Below are 18,343 nucleotides of genomic sequence, written 5' to 3' on the forward strand. Positions count from 1 at the left end.
CCAAATACATCGTGATTAATCCACAGTCAAAGACAGTAATTGCAAGTTATGTACCTCTTGGAAGTTATAATACGGCTGCTATCTGGGCATTAGCTTTCTTTTAGCAGAGAGGCCCTAAAGGTACAAGTAGCAAATTGGATGTAATGTTTCCATGGCTAAAGATCAGATTAATAGTTTCACTAAAATAATTTTTTTTCCTCTAAACATTCTTCTTCACTTCTCCAGTATCATTGCTAGCCAAAACTTTTAAAGTAGTTTCTAAAAATAAAATCCTGAGGTTCACTATTTTGTTCACGTAGGAGATCTATAAGCTAAGCCAGACTGCCATCCTTCACTCTATTTTAGTTTGCTTCTGAATGCAGATTTTTTCCTAAGAGTAAAAACACCCATAGTGAGATTTTGACTTTCTTTAATTTAAAGATTGTATTACAGAAAAGTTTAAGTAAGGAATCCTTATAAGGATTGACTCTTGACATAATATATTGCCAAGATACAGTGTAGCTGCAAGGGCTCTATGTGAACCTTCATATAAGTTGCTTTCTTACATACACAGTCGCTGAACAACAAAAATGGTATTTACCATTTGTAAGAGAAGACAGTGGTATTTAAACAGTCCTTTTACCAGTGTGTTCTGGTTTTCCCAAATTAGAAACACGCCATATTAAAACTGTAAAATCCTATTATACAGAAAGTTGATAGAGATGAATTTTCTAAAGATTGCAACTGATGAAACATTAAAATGAAAACTAAGGAGTGTTGATTATGTAGAATGGTTTCTCTTTTACTGGCAGGTCAAATATACTAGAAACATACAAATATTTTTTTATAATCTAATTCCAGATGAACTCAAAACACTGAAGTAACATACACAGGCTAAGAGAATTCAATACTGTTTCAAGGCACTTACTGAATCTCCATGACTAGATGAAAACCAGAACAAATTAGGTCTGACAATTAAACAGTATATAATATAAAAATAACCTTTTGCTTACAATTTACAAAATGTATTACAATCTTTATCTCTGCTAACCTGCAATTCTGGCTGTCTGTGTCCAGCAATTTTTGTAAAAAACCCCAGAAACTATTTTCTAAAACTTCAGGGCAAATAATTTACAAATAAGGTACACAAAAATTTAGATCATGCAGAGATTTCTTACATCTTCTGTTAATATTTTATGATTGCAACTTTATCAAATTATATACTTACTTGCCCTGTACATATACAAAATAATGCATACATGGTAATCAAACGTTAGCAAAAAGTAGTCCATAAACACAATCTGTCAAAAGTATTACTATATTAACATATGTCTACAAGCAGCGTGTAACAGGGTTAAAAGACATTAAGGCAATAATACTTGAAGTTACAAAATAAATCATATGTAATACTTTCTCCTAAGTGTAATAAGGCAGGTAGATGGCCCCAGCAAAAAGTTAAGTTGTAATACTGGAATCCACTGTTGTGAACAATGTTTAAAGTTTTGCATGGGATGTACTGTAAGAGTGTACCATTTGGTAGTTAGATCTACACTGCTCTGTGTTAGTTGCCTCCCAGAAAAGTGGAATACTATTTTTCTAGCTCTCAGTGGCACTTGAGTTTTCCAGTATAATTTATTGATAGTATGTCCATTGGTTCTTGGATCATGTCCATTCTGAAGGTGGCTCTCTTGGTCCTCTGGGCTTTCCACAGCGGTTACCAAAACCTAAGGAAAGAAATGTTTTTAATACTTCTGTCCACTCGGACAACGCAGTCTCACAAATGTTGGCAGCAGTCAGAAGGATCAGTGTAAGATATGCTTCAGCTCTTATGCAAGAGCTTTATTCTCAGGGCTAGAAAATGACTTTGTAGTATTAGGAACTCTAAAAGCACTATGGCCCCAGAAAATACAAATTCTTCATGTTTGTATCTAATTACAGTTCACTATTTAAACCTCACTTGGAAAGTACTTTTCAGTAAATACAGTATTACATACAGCCTTTGTTATCATTTATTGATTTTTTTTCCTTCTCTGCATACCAAAGCAGTTTTCTGGGGTATTGTTTCTGAAAGTTTTCAGAGCTCTACAGAAATCATACCCCATTTGAATAATTCCGTATTTCATACACTCTAAAAAAACAAAGTGAAGAATGACTGAATCTCTCATTCTGGGAAAAATCTCTTTCAGCAATGCTGAAGAGACAAGACAGGCTTATTTGGCTGGGTTCCACACCTCAGCAAGTTGGAGGAAGATAGTAGTAGCAGCTATCCAAACTAGTACTGCTAATGAATCTTCTGTTTAAATCACCTAGTCATTATGTTTTGAATGAACTGTAATTACCAATATCTGTTACTTCTGCAGGCAATTCTGAAATTTGACCTCTTGTATCAGTGGAACCAGAAAAAGAAATCTGAGGTAAAATGTCAGTTGGTGTTTTGTTGCTTCTTTCAGGGCGATCTGGAAAACACACACACACACACCCCCCTTACTGTAACATTCATTTAGTCAGCACTGTGTGAATGCTATTTTTAAGTAAAGCTCAGTCCAGACCACAACTTGCATCAAATATTATTTTAAAAAATAAAGATTTAAAAGCCAATTTCTCATACTTTAAAAAACATACATCAAAATTGTTTATGACGCAGATGTTCAATGACAGTGACACATTTCTGTTTGCCAGATATGGATTTTTTTTTTAAAGTTTGTATGGATATTTAAAATCCCATCTAGCACCTTTTTATAGCAAGAGCTCACAGTACCGTTTAATACATTAATATAAATGCATCTGTTCATGTTCCTTCTAAACTAAAGGTGCTTAAGACGACATGATAGGTAACTCTGTGTTGCATTACTTGTATAACTGCCCTATAAGCAAATCTGTAATATTTCTGAAAAAATAATTTATTAAAAAAAATCTACACGCAGCTCCAAAAGGACTGTACAAGCCCATTCAAGCACAAGCAGAAGATACATGGCAGACATAAGCTTACAGCTGAAGCAGCTTGCTGCAAAGTTAAACATCAGCTGATAGCCTACACTTCTTACTGAAGCCTTTTCAAAAGATCAAAAATAAAACACTGGTAAATATGCAACATACATACATACATATATATATATACACATACATACATATACACACTTCACTGCTGAATTTATTTCATGTTTACTCCTGTCTTTATGAAGTTAAAGAAATTAATTCACCAACTTTTACAATTTCTATTGCAATAACATGGGAAGGTTCTAACTAAGCTGAAAAAATGTTGTCATTATAATATCCATTTAAATTTTGTATTTTTGGTGTTCATTATTTTAGCACACCCAAAATTTAACATAAATTTTTAAATTAGACTTGTAACTTGCTTCCTCAGAAAACCTTAGAAGCTTTAAAAACAGAAGGCCTTCCAGAAATACCAGTGTTTTGACAACATACTTAGATATCTTCAGAGCAAAAGCCAAGTCCAGGAAAATTTTTGTTAGGTAGGAAAAATGTATTTTTTTTAAAAAAATAATTTCCATCACTTACCAGGTAGTATAGGTGAAGTTGTTTTCAAACCCTGTTAATAAAAAAATATTTAAAATAATTCTATAAAATGCTTCCAAAATACTAAAAGAACACCAAAAATTTAAGATGACGAAAACTTCTTAAAAAAATATACATCATCAGTGGAAATATCTACTTGCTTCTGCATTTCTGACCTGCTATAACATGACAAAACATGTTACAGTAGTTAATAAAGAATTTACTATCAGAACCTTACTTAATATTTAATAAAAAGTTAAAGTAGCCACATTACAAATTATTTGCAAAATTAGGTAGGTTAGTCCTCATACTAAATTTACAGTCCCTGAAAATTCACATCTATCTTTTTGGTCACATTTTTAAGTGTTGCGTAAAGGTGGCTGTAAAGTATATTGGGGATGCACAAAAAAAGGCATGAATGTAAAGAGGATTTATATGCTTTTGAAGTTTTGCCAGCTGTTTATGCTGGATGACTTTAAGCAACTAGTAGACTGATGTGAAAAGTGCAATCTGATGGGCAGAAAAGGGTTTGTTTAAAATAAATATGGATATAAGGAAAAATTTATCAAGCAGTTAAACAGGCTGCCCACAGAGAATAGGAAGTCTCCATCTCTGGAGGTTTTCAAGACCCAACTGGATAAAGCCCTGAGCAGCCTGGTCTGAGTCCCTGCTTCATGCAGCAGGTTAGACTAAGAGACCGCAATTCTCCTCCAGCTTGAATTAGCCTATGATCAATTAAGGGCAGAGAGCAAGCTCCATAAAAGCAGCATATTTACACACTTAAAGCCATAATTTAAGGTATATTAAGGATGACTTTTACAAGTATTGCTGAACTTAGAAAATCAGACAGTTTTCTGGGAAAGAAAACATGTTCTTAATGCATCAGTTCAGCAGCTCAGGGAGAAGAAAAATTGGCCAGTTGTAGATGATCAACAGCTGTAACTTTTCACAAGTATGTATTTTGGTTTTTGTTGTAGCTTCCAAGTGAACTAGAAATGACTGATTAGTACAGACTTGTCTCCTATACTTACTATAGAGACTGTTTGTTCAGGGAGATGCTGATCACGCAATATGCTCCACTCAGACTGTGCGATCATAACTGGCTTCTGCAAGGGTGTGCCTAGGAAAAATTAAATCAAACTCAAAATACTTGAGTTCTCTCCATGATGAGGCATTAGAACACAGCATTAGAAATGTGCTATAAAGGAACTTTTTTTAAATTAAATGCTTGTAAAAACATGAACCTCTCTTTACATGAAGAGCTTTCAAGGTAAGGGAAAACACAACATAATTCAAGACACAAGACTGCAGTGTTTGTATTGTGGATGTTCCTTTCCTTCATTTGGGCATTCCTAATCAATAGGAAAACTAGCTTCTTTTTCAATGATGTTTTAAAAATTTTGTTACCCCAGCTGTGCAGTAATAGTAGATCTGAAAAAGACTTACGAAGTAAAAAAACCACACAAGTTAGGGCAGACATATTTGTCCTTTACTGACACCATGCAAAAACACAATCAAAATTGAAGTGTTTTTAGTGATTCCAGCCCCAAAGAGTTTTTAATTTTTTTATTTAAAGAAAAAACTTAGTTTCTTGTGTACTTGCAGAAAAGCAGCAAGTCCACCGTATCCAAAGAAAGGATCACTTTGACTCTGAACTACCTACACTTATGATACTCAACGGACATATTTACAAAACTTCAATGTTTTTATGCTGAAAATATCTGTATTAACTACTTTGGCCAAAAATTTTTCAGTTTCATAAAGTGACACTAAACCCTCAGTAAATAACTAGGTTTTTTGGAAGATACCAAACATCAACCTAATTTATCACTTCAATTAATCTTTTTTGTATTCTGCCATTACTAGCTTGAGGAATGAAATATGAAGATATAGGCACATCATCTGTAAGTGTCAGTTTTCTCTTTCAGTTATTTGATATGGGCAAAGAGTAAACTGTTAAATAAACTGGGCTTGTTCATTAGACACAGTGCAGTACGAAATGTCATCTTCTTCGCCCAAGAAAGGAGAATCAGATAAGCACTGTTCATGTGTTCTCCCAGGCCCTACCTGGGAGCAGCAGGAAACTAAAAATAGCTGGGGAATCCCCTAACTGTACTGCATTTCCCCACTGTATCTCATCTGCATACCCTTCAGATTGAAAACCAGCTCCACTGAAAACAATATACTTACATACCATGTAACAGCATGCTTAGTCAGAAAATGAGAAATAATTTGACTGTGTTCAAGGGCTTGTAAAAGTTAAACCTCAAAATAAGCCATTACACATGCTAGATTTCATTCCATTTTACAATTTGCTCCAACACTTTAAGATTAACCAAAAAGCAGGTGCATTCAAATATAATACTGAAATGTGTTTCACATTTTATCCCCAATTATCACAAAACATTAAGAACTCACTCTGTTCACTTGCTAATACAAATGATTCTGGTGTTCTTTCTGGGAGCGGGGGAGAGGAATCTTCACTAGTATCAGCATCTAAATCAAATACAACATTTAGATAAGTTAAAACATATTTAAATTTTCCTCCTACATTTTTAGAAGTTGATCTCTTGATATAGGAGATCATCCTAAACTTGGTATTAAATTTAAAGCAAAAGGAAAATTTGCTCTAAATATAAAACATTTTGGTTTACCATACTAACGTCTTGGAAGCAACTTCATGCTAACAATGCTACCTTCACATTAAGGGGGTAGGATCAGTTTGCATGTTATGAGAGAAAAAAAACGTAAAATACATTTTCAGTCTGAATAATTTGGAGGAAAAAAGCCCTCAGCAACTCCAATGAATACATTTTCTTCATTCTTTCAGAAACAAAAGATAAGTAGAATTAACAGTCTGCACTGGAATGGTACCATTTGCTTGTTGAACAAGTAACTTGCCAGTAACTGTAACCATAGTAGTCACTGTAATTTAATTGCAGTTCAATGACATGTCTATTTGCAGCCACTGCAAGTGAGTTAAGCTCATTACAACACATTGACTTCTTGAACTCTTCTACAGATACCAGTAACTACACAGTTGGTGCCTACTAGCTGCACCACTGATGAATCTCCCTAACTATGGTAAGAAGCATGTTGCAAATATATATGCGCTCTTCAGCTGTGCTGAAGACAGTAATTTACTGCTGATGAGCAGTGATTTTTGTCTTTTCTTAAGTGGCTCTAACCATACTTCCAAAGTCAATACAGCACAGCTAGATTGCATGGTGCAAGGACATTAAGCAACACTGCTTTTCAGGACTGCATTGTGACAGTAAATTCTAGGAAGCTCCACATTAACCACTTCTCTAAAGCCCCAAATCTCAGTTTTGCTTCCCAAGTCCATCTCAGGGCCCACCCAGGCTGGCTCGCACACCACTGATATCAACTAGTTAAAACAGTCTAGCACAAGGTTTACTAGCCAGAAGGGTAAATAAGAGCCAGAGGAGATGGATACGGTCGGTGCCAGTGGCACATGCTGTCCTCAGTCTGTTCCCTCTCGCCTCTCAGGAGTGTACTAACACAAGCTGTTCTGGCAGCAAAAGCCCCACTCCAGCCTGCTGAGGAACTTGGAGTAGAAATTAAAGGTTTAAAACAATTCAAAGTAGCTGCTGCCATAAGAAGTCTCATCTGACAACTGTATTCTACACAGGATTCATAAAAAGATGAAAACACATTTTTCAACTACTGAAGCCATGAAGTTTGCTCTGCCAACATGCCAGCAGCAGGAAGAGGAACTCCATCCCATTTTACAAGCCAAACATGATCAAAGTGACTTCTCTGACATCGGCTTCATCTCAAGTTTACTATACAGCATAAGAAAACCTTCATTTATTGAAATAGTCTCTACAAAAATCAGCAAATAAAGTCACTATAGAGTATGCACTAACTGAAAATGAGTTTTGGGGTTTTGTTTTGGGGTTTGTTTTGTTGTTGTTGTTGTTGTTGTGGGGTTGTTGTTGCTGTTTGGGTTTTTTTCTAGCCTCAGGGCACAACTACTTTTCACCTCATTTGAACTAAAAAGAGGATTTAATTACACGGTAAGACTATGCACACCCAAGTTATGGTTAAGCAGCTAGGGTGCTGGTACATTCACCGGCAAGATTCATTGATGATTGTACCCAAATCCCCAGCTTCAAACAGAAGAGTCCTGAACAAGTATGAAAATTAAAAAAACACTGTAAAACATGGTTTAGGATCACTGGTGCAAAGCAATCTAACCCTATAATCTTGAGTTCAAGGTAGATTACAGGACCTGCAACCTGAATATAAAATGGGAAGTGCTCACTATCATACAAAAGAGACCACATACACCCTCGATAACAAGAGATAAATTATAAAAAACTAATATAAAAATTTTAAGCCATTCCTGTGAAATCAGCAACACACCAGCACCACAAAGGCTGTACTGTTATTTCAGGATTTCCTGATATACAGTTACATGAAACAAATTCTTGAGTGACATTTCTCCCATTTCTTTATTGTATTTATGATATATCACGTATTTTATTTGCATGTTCTTACAGCAGCTACATAAAAGAGATGTGAAGAAAGGTAACGATTTTTAAACAGTGATAAACAATGACTGCCCTGGGAAAGAAGGAAAAAAGCCTGGCTAAAGGCAGTGTTGGAAAAATACTATAGCAGGCAAATCTACCAAAAACAAATCCAAGGAGGACTGCTTGGTATAAACGTTGAAGTAACTATGACATAAAGGGCTTTGCTATGCAAACCATTTTTAAAGTGTTGCAGCGTTAAAAACACACACATATGTGCAAGTATTGTTTTGTGCATATATATAACACAACAAAATCTACAGAAACGTTTTTAAAGCTGCAAAATAGTTCACATTTCTGAATATATGACTTTTGGTGACAACTTAGTTCATAAAGCAAGTATTTTCAGTTCAGCTGGTTCTGCATCTTGCATCATACACTGAGCACCATTTCACCTCAGAAAGTCATGTAGTCTGCAGAGGCTCCTGAAGCAAGGCCATCACTGTAAGGAGCTCCTAGCACAGGAGTCTGACCCAAATACAAAACTCATGTTCTCCTTGCAGCTCCACAACCTTACTATGTGTTTTGTTGGACTTTGCACAGGCAGTTACCAAGGCCTAATTTGTTCTTCCCATCTATGTCCTCCATCTGATCTAAGTGCACCAGCCTGATTGAAGGCAAAAGGGTCCTAAAATGTGCAGATTCAGATTTCAATAAATGATGTTGTAACTTTTTGCAGAAGCAGTCTTACAAACTTTCTTTGCTCAAAGAATTCCAAAAAGCAATAAAAGTTTAAAAGCGATCAAATAATTTTCAAAGCACTAGTAAAGCAGAACTTAGATTTTTACATGAACAGCAATGTTATTTTGTCTCCCCCGGCCATGTACAGAAAAAAAGGAAAGCGGGGCTAAATATTTACAATGCTATTAAAATGCAGGAGCAACTTCAAAGACTGATACAGTGAAAGAGGTTACATCTACATTTTTACCATCAACCAGTAAGCATGAATTTGATGTGTGTTTGGACAAGCCTGTTTAAAATACTTTGACTACCCAAAACTGCCATTATTATAGACACTTCCATGAAACTGGACATGGAGAAGAAAATATGCCAACCAATAACACAGAAACCTGCAATTAAGAATGCATTCATACCTCACAATAAAGCTTTTGAAGCAGCTTATCAAGGTCTGTAGTACCTTGTAACAGACATAGCTCACATGCAAACCAAAAACTGGGAGGAAAAGAGTTACAGCCTTTCTGAAGCTGCCATACTGCACTGTTTAAATTTACATTTAGAAAATTGCACTGTAAAGAAATTTGTTGTCCAACTCTACAGATGCAATCAGGTTAAAGAGTAGCACTTGTGAACCATGATGAAACCTACCTTTGCCATCTTCAGAACATGTTACAGCTGTTAAGTCTTGCCTAGCAATAGACATCGGCAATACTTTTCTGGCAGAAATGTTTTCAGTATTCGTGGCAGCAGAAACTGTGGCACTTGCGGTTGAAACATTAGACGCGCTTTTGCTCATGGCTCCATCAAAGTTCATCTCATCTGTGTCAGAATCATCTGAATGAAGAGGATTAGTAAAACAGAGGGGTGCTCGAACAGAAATAGTAGTATGATCAACATTATCACTGGAAGGATGTTCAACTGTGGTGTTTGATACCAGAGACAGAGTTTTAACACCATGACATAAGATGTCTGAAGACATGTCTTCAGATACTGACGTACGCAGTGCATTTTCAGGCCCACGCAGTGACCACGTGGCATGTCCCTTTTCTGTCAGAGGCAGACGATCTGGTCTTGGTGGAGTATCAGAAACCTGCTGACTCTGCAAACTTTCCGGTGAAGTTAAGGCTGTGTTAGACTGTGGCACGCTGCAATCCATACAAGAGTTTTGAGAAGCACCTACAAATGAATCCCCTGAAATCTGTTCCTGTGGCTTAAAGCTCTTATCAATTACACAGGATGACAGGGGCTTCATTTTAATTGCATGTCCCCTGTTCAACAGGGAGTTCCCATCAAAGCTTCGTGGTCCCTCCTGAAGAGGTACCTTCCTGATCTCAAAACTTAAGTTGCGCTCCAGCCTTTTCTCTGCACATTCACTGGGTTCATTCCTCCCTGAATGTTCTGTTGACTTATTATAATTCTCGTTGAGGTCTGTTGAATGCTCTGACGAAACCATGTGCAAAACTGGCTTTGGATGGTATCTATCATTGTCCTGCCACACAGTAGTGACTGTTGGATAAGCTGATGGGGGAGATGGTGTTAAGATTGGCGGTACTGGCTGAGGCTCTGGAGGCTGCAAGATTTCTTCTTTAGCGTCTCCTTCTACAAGGCAACTGCGAAAAACCCAAAATAAGTGTGTAAGTTTTCTGTATTTTGACAATATTTAAGACATCTATCCATCTCTCTCTGCGGTAGTAATGCTTTCATGCCAATATTGAACTCCAAGCAGCATTTTCACTGCATACAGACAATAGTTATAAAATATGACTAATGGGGTAGGCAAGAATTAAGTCAACACACTCAAAACGTCTTTCCAAATATCACAGACACATGAATGCAGGCCACAACTAATCCTCATTGATAGTTCAAAGATTGCTCACAGCCTTTCCCAGAAGCATTTTTTCAAAGACTCTGTAAAAAGGCCCTCTTGTGGCAGGATTTCAGTACTTTTTTTTGCTTGCTTCATTCTTAAGAAGTGGCTCAGAGGAACACGACACATGGAATTCAATTTTCAATAAAGCAAAGAAAAATTTCTTTCAGAAAAAAAACTTGCAGCCTGCTTAATACCAAATATCTTCCTTTATTTTTATTTTTCTGCACATACCTAGGAGGATTTTATTTTTATATTTGTGTATTTAATAGTTCCTCCATAGTTGTAAGGCTGATGATCCAGACCAAATTTAGCTGACATGAGGTGCACACTATATAAAAACCATTCACAGTAGAATATATGATCCACATTACAGTGCATATTAGCGAGACCACAGCACTTATTATTACAGTTGTCATGGTTTAACCCCAGCCGGCAACTAAGCACCGCATTGCTGCTCACTCTCTTCCCCTGCCAGTAGGATGGGGGGGGGGGGCGAGAACTGCAAGCGTAAAAGTGAGAAAAACTCATGGGTTGAGATAAGAACAGTTTAACAACTGAAATAACAGTAACAACAATAACAATAATAATGTAACAAAAAAGAAAATAACCAAAAAAAAAAAGAGAAATAAAACCCAAGAAAGACAAGTGATGCAAACGAAAACAATTGCTCACCACCAACTGACTGATGCCCAGCCAGTCCCCGAGCAGTGGCCCCCAGCCAACCTTCCCCTTAGTTTTATGGCTGGGCATGATATCATATGGTCTGGAATGTCCCTTGGGCCAGGTGGGGTCAGCTGTGTCCCCTCCCAACTCCTCATGCACCCCCAGCCTACTCGCTGGTAGGGCACTATGAGGGGCAGAAAAGGCCTTGGCTCTTGTAAGCACTGCTCAGCAATAAGTAAAACACCCCTGCGTTATCAACACTGTTTTCAGCACAAATCCAACACATAGCCCCATGCTAGCTACTATGAAAAAAATTAACTCTACCCCAGCCAAAACCAGCACAACAGTTCATCTTAAGCTACTTAAAAGGAGAAGCTCTTCAAGCATATGGTCAATTTACTTTCAGATTAGATGCAGAATATTTGACTACAAACATTTTGCACAACTGATTAAGGTCTTGTCTACAAACAGGAATTAGACAATTTTATTCAGAGCCTTTAAAAATATTTTGTTTCATTATGTAAGACTAGTAACAGAGTAATAACTGAGGTACAAAACAAGTGTTTGACAAGAATAGAAATACAATTAAATATTTTAAAAAAATGATACTTTCAATCCAGGCAGATAAATCAAAGCACAATGGACTACGGTTTGCAAAGAAGTGCAATTTGGCCACATGCTTGAGCTGAAAAACCAGTTCATTTTATGTACAAAGCTCAGATCACTTCCTGCTGTTGGCAGACATATCCTTCATGGGGAAGTAATAAACCCTCTATACAGGCCAGCACATAAAGTCCAAGATAGTGATACTTAGAAGACAGATGCTCCCACCCCTCCATGTTAGGGAAACAGATAGTTCCCAGGGTTACAGAGTCTTTACTGACACATTCAGGTGGTCCCAACACCAGAATAACCTTGAACAAGCGGAAGTCTGCCAAATCTTCATACACCTTTGGTTTTCTGGGATAATCTATGTCATGGGCACCATGAATCATCTAAATCCAGCTCTGCAGCAGGAGACTTGGAACCTTCCCCTGGAGATAAGGTTAGAGCAGGACATTATCCTCCCTTGAAAATTAAGTCACTGATAGATCTGAAGGACTGAATCTATTCAGAAGAGTGTTCACAGTACTCTTGTGATGTAGAGAGAGTTGGGACTGTTCAGCCTGGAGAAGAGAAGGCTCCAGGGAGACCTTATTGCAGCCTTTCAATACTTAAAAGGGGGCTTATAAGAAAGATGGGGACAAACATTTTGGCACGGCCTGTCGTGATAGGACAAGGGGTAATGGTTTTAAACTAAAAGAGGGTAGATTCAGACTAGATACAAGGAAGACATTTTTTACAATGAGGGTGGTGGAACACCGGAACAGGTTTCCCAGAGAGGTGGTAGATGCCCCATCCCTGGAAAAACATTCAAGGTCAGGTTGGACGGGGCTCTGAGCAACCTGATGTAGTTGAAGATGTCCCTGCTCATTGCAGGGGGGTTGGACTAGATGACCTTTAAAGGTCCTTTCCAACGCAAACTATTCTATGATTCTAATGATAAAACATACTTTAAAATAGACATACTGAAATTTGATAAATCAATGACTTCACTGTGAAGACTGACAAAGGCTAGCATTGGTGTCCTGCACTTCTTAAGGCATTTGGCTTTCCAAGTCAAGTCTCAACCTTCCTTTTGTTTCTCCTACTAAGTCTGGAAAAGCCTTTTTACTTGGAGGACATGGGCTAGTAACATAGCTCTAGGGCCAAAGAATCTTCCACCTTCTCAGCCAACATTAGTAAGAAAGTATTAATTAAAAAACAAGTAGAAAGGCATATAAGAAAAAAGCAGAGTACCAAGCTATAATCTACCCCTTCAGTATTTTATTATCCAGCAATCCATGGTGAGGTTTCTTCTCATACTGCTCACATATGCCAGCCTATCTTCTTTGTCAGACAGTAAGAGAGGAAGCAAGGATGATTCAGAAATCTTCATCACATTTTCAAAAAGGTTACTGGAGAGCATAGACAAATAAAACCCCTCGACAGCTACTAAACTGAATTGCTACCTCTTCCCTGAGAGCATTATTTAAATGAAACACAAAAAAAGCATGAAGTAGCAAACACGCTGTTTCTGCTATGCTGGAATAAAGCCAACAGTGGGCTCACTTTTAGGAGTTATAGGGAATAGGGCTAAAGACCACACAATTGCACAAGAATTCCTGCCTGTCTATTCATGAAAGGCAGCAGACAGGCTCTCCTTACTTGTCTGCATGTCATATCACAAAATCAGAGTAATACTATTAGCTCCACTACTTGCAAACAAGACCTAAAAAGGACTTAGCCAGTACAAATTCTTGAGACTATCATGACCTATATAAAAAAAAAAATTTAAAAAAAAAAAAAGGGGACTGCCTCACATTTGAATCTTCCACAGAACTGAAAGCATACCTGTCTTGGGACAGACTACAGCATGAGTTTCATCCTTGTGATTTATTAGCACCATGCTATAGCAGTATGGGATGAAGAACTAAAATCCTTATACAAGGATTACAAACTGAAGAGAACTGTTTAGATTTTCAGTTTATGAAAATCCCTACCCACTGAAGTACTCCAAGCTCCCCAGCTTCCAAATTATCTCCTAAAAGTTACTGTACCTTTGAATATAAAAACCCCAGATCCCCTTGCAGTTCTCCCAGATGCTCTCTTCCTTTCTGTGCCTGACTCCTGTCACAAAGGGTTGGACCTCAAATTCCTTCTCTTTGTCCCCTCCCTGTGCTTGTATATTGCTATTTTACATTACGTTAAGATAGGAGGAATACAAAGCACATAAAACCAATTTATTTAAAAGCAATTCGGGAAATCTCTTGCCTCTAGACATTCTTGAAAAATGAACAAGCTTGAGAATAAGTTGTTTGTTTGAATTAGTAAAGATAAGCCAAGTGGGGGGAGGCAGAGTAAGCCTTGCTCCAATTTCATAGCCACTAAGAAAGATGGGAGAATTTCCCTCTTCTTAGATCTCTCTCCTCTCTTCCAGGAGGAAGAGAGACAGGGGGAAAAGGAAGGGGAGACAGTTCACTTGCACACATGTTTACATGCCCTTTTTACCAGCAGTGATGCTCATCAGTAATCTCCACTAAATCCTCCTACTGAAAATGAGGTTTCCCCCTTATTGACCTCATTTTCCTGACCCAGAGTTATACATGCAATCAGCAAAACTAATTTCTTATCTGGTACAGACATACTATTAAGCATTACAATTACCTAAAGATGCAAATTAGCATTAAACTAGATATGTCAAGATTATAGACCCATAATACCAGTCAAAATTCACGAAGTTCTTCACTGATTACTGTTTAATGAAATCCCTCTCCCATTTGATTCATTAGTAAACAGAACGCCACATGTATACAAACAGCCCCCTTAAAGGTATGTGTAGAACTGATGATACAGGAAATACTGCACAAATCAGCAATCCAGAAGTTGTTTAATCATCTTTCTTGTACACAGCTAAAAACATAGCTATTAAAATGTTCCCCATTATATTTGAAGGTAAAGTCCATTCCTTCACTTTTAAGTGAGAGCTTAGAGTGATCAAATGAGAAATTCTTTATCAAAATCATTCTTTGCCTTTTTAGTATTGAATATCCATCCTCAGAAAATGAGATGTCCAAATAGCATTCTGATGTAATTTTTTTTAAAAAGGAAACTGATGCCACTCAGGATTTCCTGGTTTTCTCTGAATATATAACAATTTTTCCATTTTACTGTCATCATAGTATTATTTCACATGCTCTGCATTACAAATAATCTTTTTGATTCTTTTTACAAAGCAGAAACATTAGGATATGTATACATTTAAGAGGTCTTTGTTTGGCAGTAGCTTTTTCTAAAACTCTTTGCCAGAAAATCTTGGGCATTTTGGGCTGCTGCATAATGCTTTCTTTGCATATTTCCTTTAACAGCTGTGCTCTATAGACACTTCTCCCCCCAGAGGCAGAAAATTATCTGAACTACTAATATTATTTACTATACTGTCTCCTGTCATTTGTAAAACAGCTTGATTTAAATTACCAGGAAACTAATAGAAAGCTCATGAAAGAGCATACTGAGACAGAAAAGAATCAGTGAACCAAAGAATACCAGACCATTTGAGAAAAAGTAGTAAGCTTTCCCGTATTAGACCTTTAAGTTAACCCTGCACTGCTTTTATGTATTGCAAAAGCAAGCATTTCTGAAGTACATTTGTAAAATCACACTGTGTTATAAAAAATAGAAAGCCTTCTCATAACTCAGCCTTGACAGTGTCTCTTCATATACAACTGCTACTAATTATCTTGTAATTCCACTACCTTGGCACTTCAACATACATAACTGTATACGGAATTTCCCTAGGTGATCAAGGCAGCTTTTTCATACACTTTTATTGCCACACAACCTGAGCAGCTGATGCAGAGCCTTAGTGCCAAAGACCTCAAAGTAATGGCTTCTCAGCTGTCAGGTAAACCATGCATTAGGTAAGAAACTTTTTTAAATTATTTGTCACGATAAAAAATAATTAATTATAATTTGTCAAAAGTACAATAATTTGTCAATAAAAAAGCCATCCCACAACTTTGCACCAAAAATGTACACCTGGAAAAAAAACAAAGCTAAAATGAAGTGATGGCAACGCTATTTTTGATTTTTCTGTAATATATTCTGAATTTTTAGAATGTGCTAAAATCTAAGCTGTTCTAGCCTTAATGGAAAAGAGCTATATTATTAAAACAGGGCACCATGGTTCAGATTTAAATTAAACTTGGCCGGTGTTCAAAAGAAAAAAAAAAAAAAAACAACCTTAAGTAACCCATGGTTATTCTATGCAGCATACTGTAGGGTTTCATTTGCAAATAAAAGAGAGCGACGCCAAGGTCACAGAATGCAGCTGCTACAATCAACCAAAAATAGATATCAAGCTCTACATCCTCCCTCATAATTAAAATAGGAAAATTAAATTCAATGTAAACCAGCTGAAGCTAGACAACCACATTCCTTTACTTAAGCATTAAATCACTGCCATCCACATGGAAGAAAAGCTGCAGTTCAGTGAAGCTGTCAAACTATGCTGCAGATAATTTATATAAAAGTATAAGGAATGAATAAAAATAACCAATGGTGAATTTTTCATGTAAAATTTAGGTACATGAGGCTTTTGGGTTTTTTAATTGTGACATACAAATCGGAGACTGCTAACTAAGAAGGAACACCAATCAACGGTTTTTATCTTGGCTCGGGGGAAAAAAAGCTACAGATGCAATAAGGAGATCTATCATGTTTAACAGTTTCCTTCTCTATACAGGGATTAAATTAGAATCTTTCACAGATTCTGCTCTCCCATCCTCCCCAGGAAAAGGATGTCAACCTATGCCAGAACATCCACAATATGCAAAACCTGACTCTAAGTCCTGACTGAATTAGGCTGCAGATTTGTAAAATTACCTCCCACATCAAAAAAAACCATGCTCATTAGTGGGTATTCTGAGGAGATGTGACCAATAAGCAAATAAACTCTTTCCTCACAAGCATCTTCCATGAGGGGTTTAATTAATTGTTTTTAAAAAATAATCTCCATTTGAAATTGACAACAGCTTTGCTAAAAGCTTCCATTTTTTCACCTCTGAGGAACTGATCTTCCTGCCAGCGCTGGCAGATGGGAAAGTAAGAGTTTATGGAAGAAGGCCCAAAAAAGACCAGGTTTTGTAAGAGATTAAAAGCTTTTAGCTTAATGCAGCAAGAACAATGCAATGCAGATAAGAAAGAACGGAAGTGTGGTAAAACGTGAATTATGAATATATGATTACATAAATATATAAAAAATATAAAAACCTAGGTACACCTAAAATTATTTCAAGGAACACTAATAAGGAAATTACGTGTTGCACAGAATCTAAGTTCAGTGACTAAGTTTCAAGAAGAGCTTGGAACTCATCATGAACACAGGTTAACAAGACTCCTCTGTCATCATCCTATAAGAAAGGGATCAGGCCCAGTCAGCATGGGTTTACGAAAGGCAGGTCCTGCTTGACCAACCTGATCTCCTTCTACGACCAGGTGACCCGCCTAGTGGATGAGGGAAAGGCTGTGGATGTTATCTTCCTTGACTTCAGCAAGGCCTTTGGCACTGTCTCTCATGGCATACTCCTTGAGAAACTGGTGTCTCATGGCTTGGACAAGTGTACTCTTCGCTGGGTGAAAAACTGACTGGATGGACAAGCCCAGAGGGTTGTGGTGAATGGGGTGAAATCCAGTTGGCGGCGTGTCACAAGTGGTGTTCCTCAGGGCTCGGTGTTGAGCCCCATTCTGTTTAATATCTTTATCAGTGATCTGGATGAGGGCATTCAGTGCACCCTCAGCAAGTTTGCAGATGACACCAAGTTGGGAGGCAGGGTCGATCTGCTTGAGGGTAGGGAGGCTCTACAGAGAGATCTGGACAGGCTGGATCGATGGGCTGAGGCCAGTCATATGAAGGTCAACAAGGCCAAGTGCCAGGTCCTGCACTTCAGTCATGGCAACCCCATGCAGTGCTACAGGCTTGGGGAAGAGTGGCTGGAAAGCTGCCCAGCAGAGAAAGACCTGGGGTGCTGGTTGACAGCCGGCTGAATATGAGCCAGCAGTGTGCCCAGGTGGCCAAGAAGGCCAACGGCATCCTGGCCTGTATCAGAAATAGTGTGGCCAGCAGGAGCAGGGAGGTGATTGTTCCCCTGTACTGGGCACTGGTGAGGCCGCACCTCGAGTACTGTGTTCTGTTTTGGGCGCCTTACTACAAGACAGACTTTGAGTTGCTGGAGCATGTTCAGAGAAGAGCAACCAAGTTGGTGAGGGGCCTGGAGCACAAGTCTTATGAGGAGCAGCTGAGGGAACTGGGGTTGTTTAGTCTAGAAAAGAGGAGGCTGAGGGGAGACCTTATCACTCTCTATAACTACCTGAAAGGGGGTTGTAGTGAGGTGGGTGTTGGTCTCTTCTGTCAGGTGGCTGGAGATAGGATGAGAGGAAATGGCCTCAAGTTGAGGCAAGGGAGATTTAGGTTAGTTATTAGGAAAAATTTCTTTACTGA

At 37.8% G+C, this 18,343-nt stretch overlaps 1 protein-coding gene and 1 long non-coding RNA gene across 5 annotated transcripts in view; one reads left to right on the forward strand and one right to left on the reverse strand.

Moving 5' to 3' along the window:
• Window positions 1-7,529, forward strand: part of LOC142029770 (uncharacterized) — a 29,851-nt gene extending 22,322 nt beyond the window's left edge. For all 3 annotated transcript variants that reach the window (XR_012650020.1, XR_012650019.1, XR_012650021.1), the window contains 2 exons: window positions 2,340-2,393; window positions 7,151-7,529. This is a non-coding gene — a long non-coding RNA (uncharacterized LOC142029770). The remainder of the gene's footprint in view (window positions 1-2,339; window positions 2,394-7,150) is intronic.
• Window positions 761-18,343, reverse strand: part of PTPN12 (protein tyrosine phosphatase non-receptor type 12) — an 81,515-nt gene continuing 63,932 nt past the window's right edge. For both annotated transcript variants that reach the window (XM_075024765.1, XM_075024764.1), the window contains 6 exons: window positions 9,381-10,342; window positions 5,917-5,994; window positions 4,530-4,618; window positions 3,502-3,532; window positions 2,319-2,435; window positions 761-1,703 (listed from right to left, as the gene is read on the reverse strand). In XM_075024765.1, coding sequence (XP_074880866.1) covers window positions 1,642-1,703; window positions 2,319-2,435; window positions 3,502-3,532; window positions 4,530-4,618; window positions 5,917-5,994; window positions 9,381-10,342 — 1,339 coding nt within the window. In that variant the 3' untranslated portion in view covers window positions 761-1,641. The remainder of the gene's footprint in view (window positions 1,704-2,318; window positions 2,436-3,501; window positions 3,533-4,529; window positions 4,619-5,916; window positions 5,995-9,380; window positions 10,343-18,343) is intronic.

Source organism: Buteo buteo, chromosome 4 (genome assembly GCF_964188355.1).
Source record: "Buteo buteo chromosome 4, bButBut1.hap1.1, whole genome shotgun sequence".
NCBI lineage: Eukaryota > Metazoa > Chordata > Aves > Accipitriformes > Accipitridae > Buteo > Buteo buteo.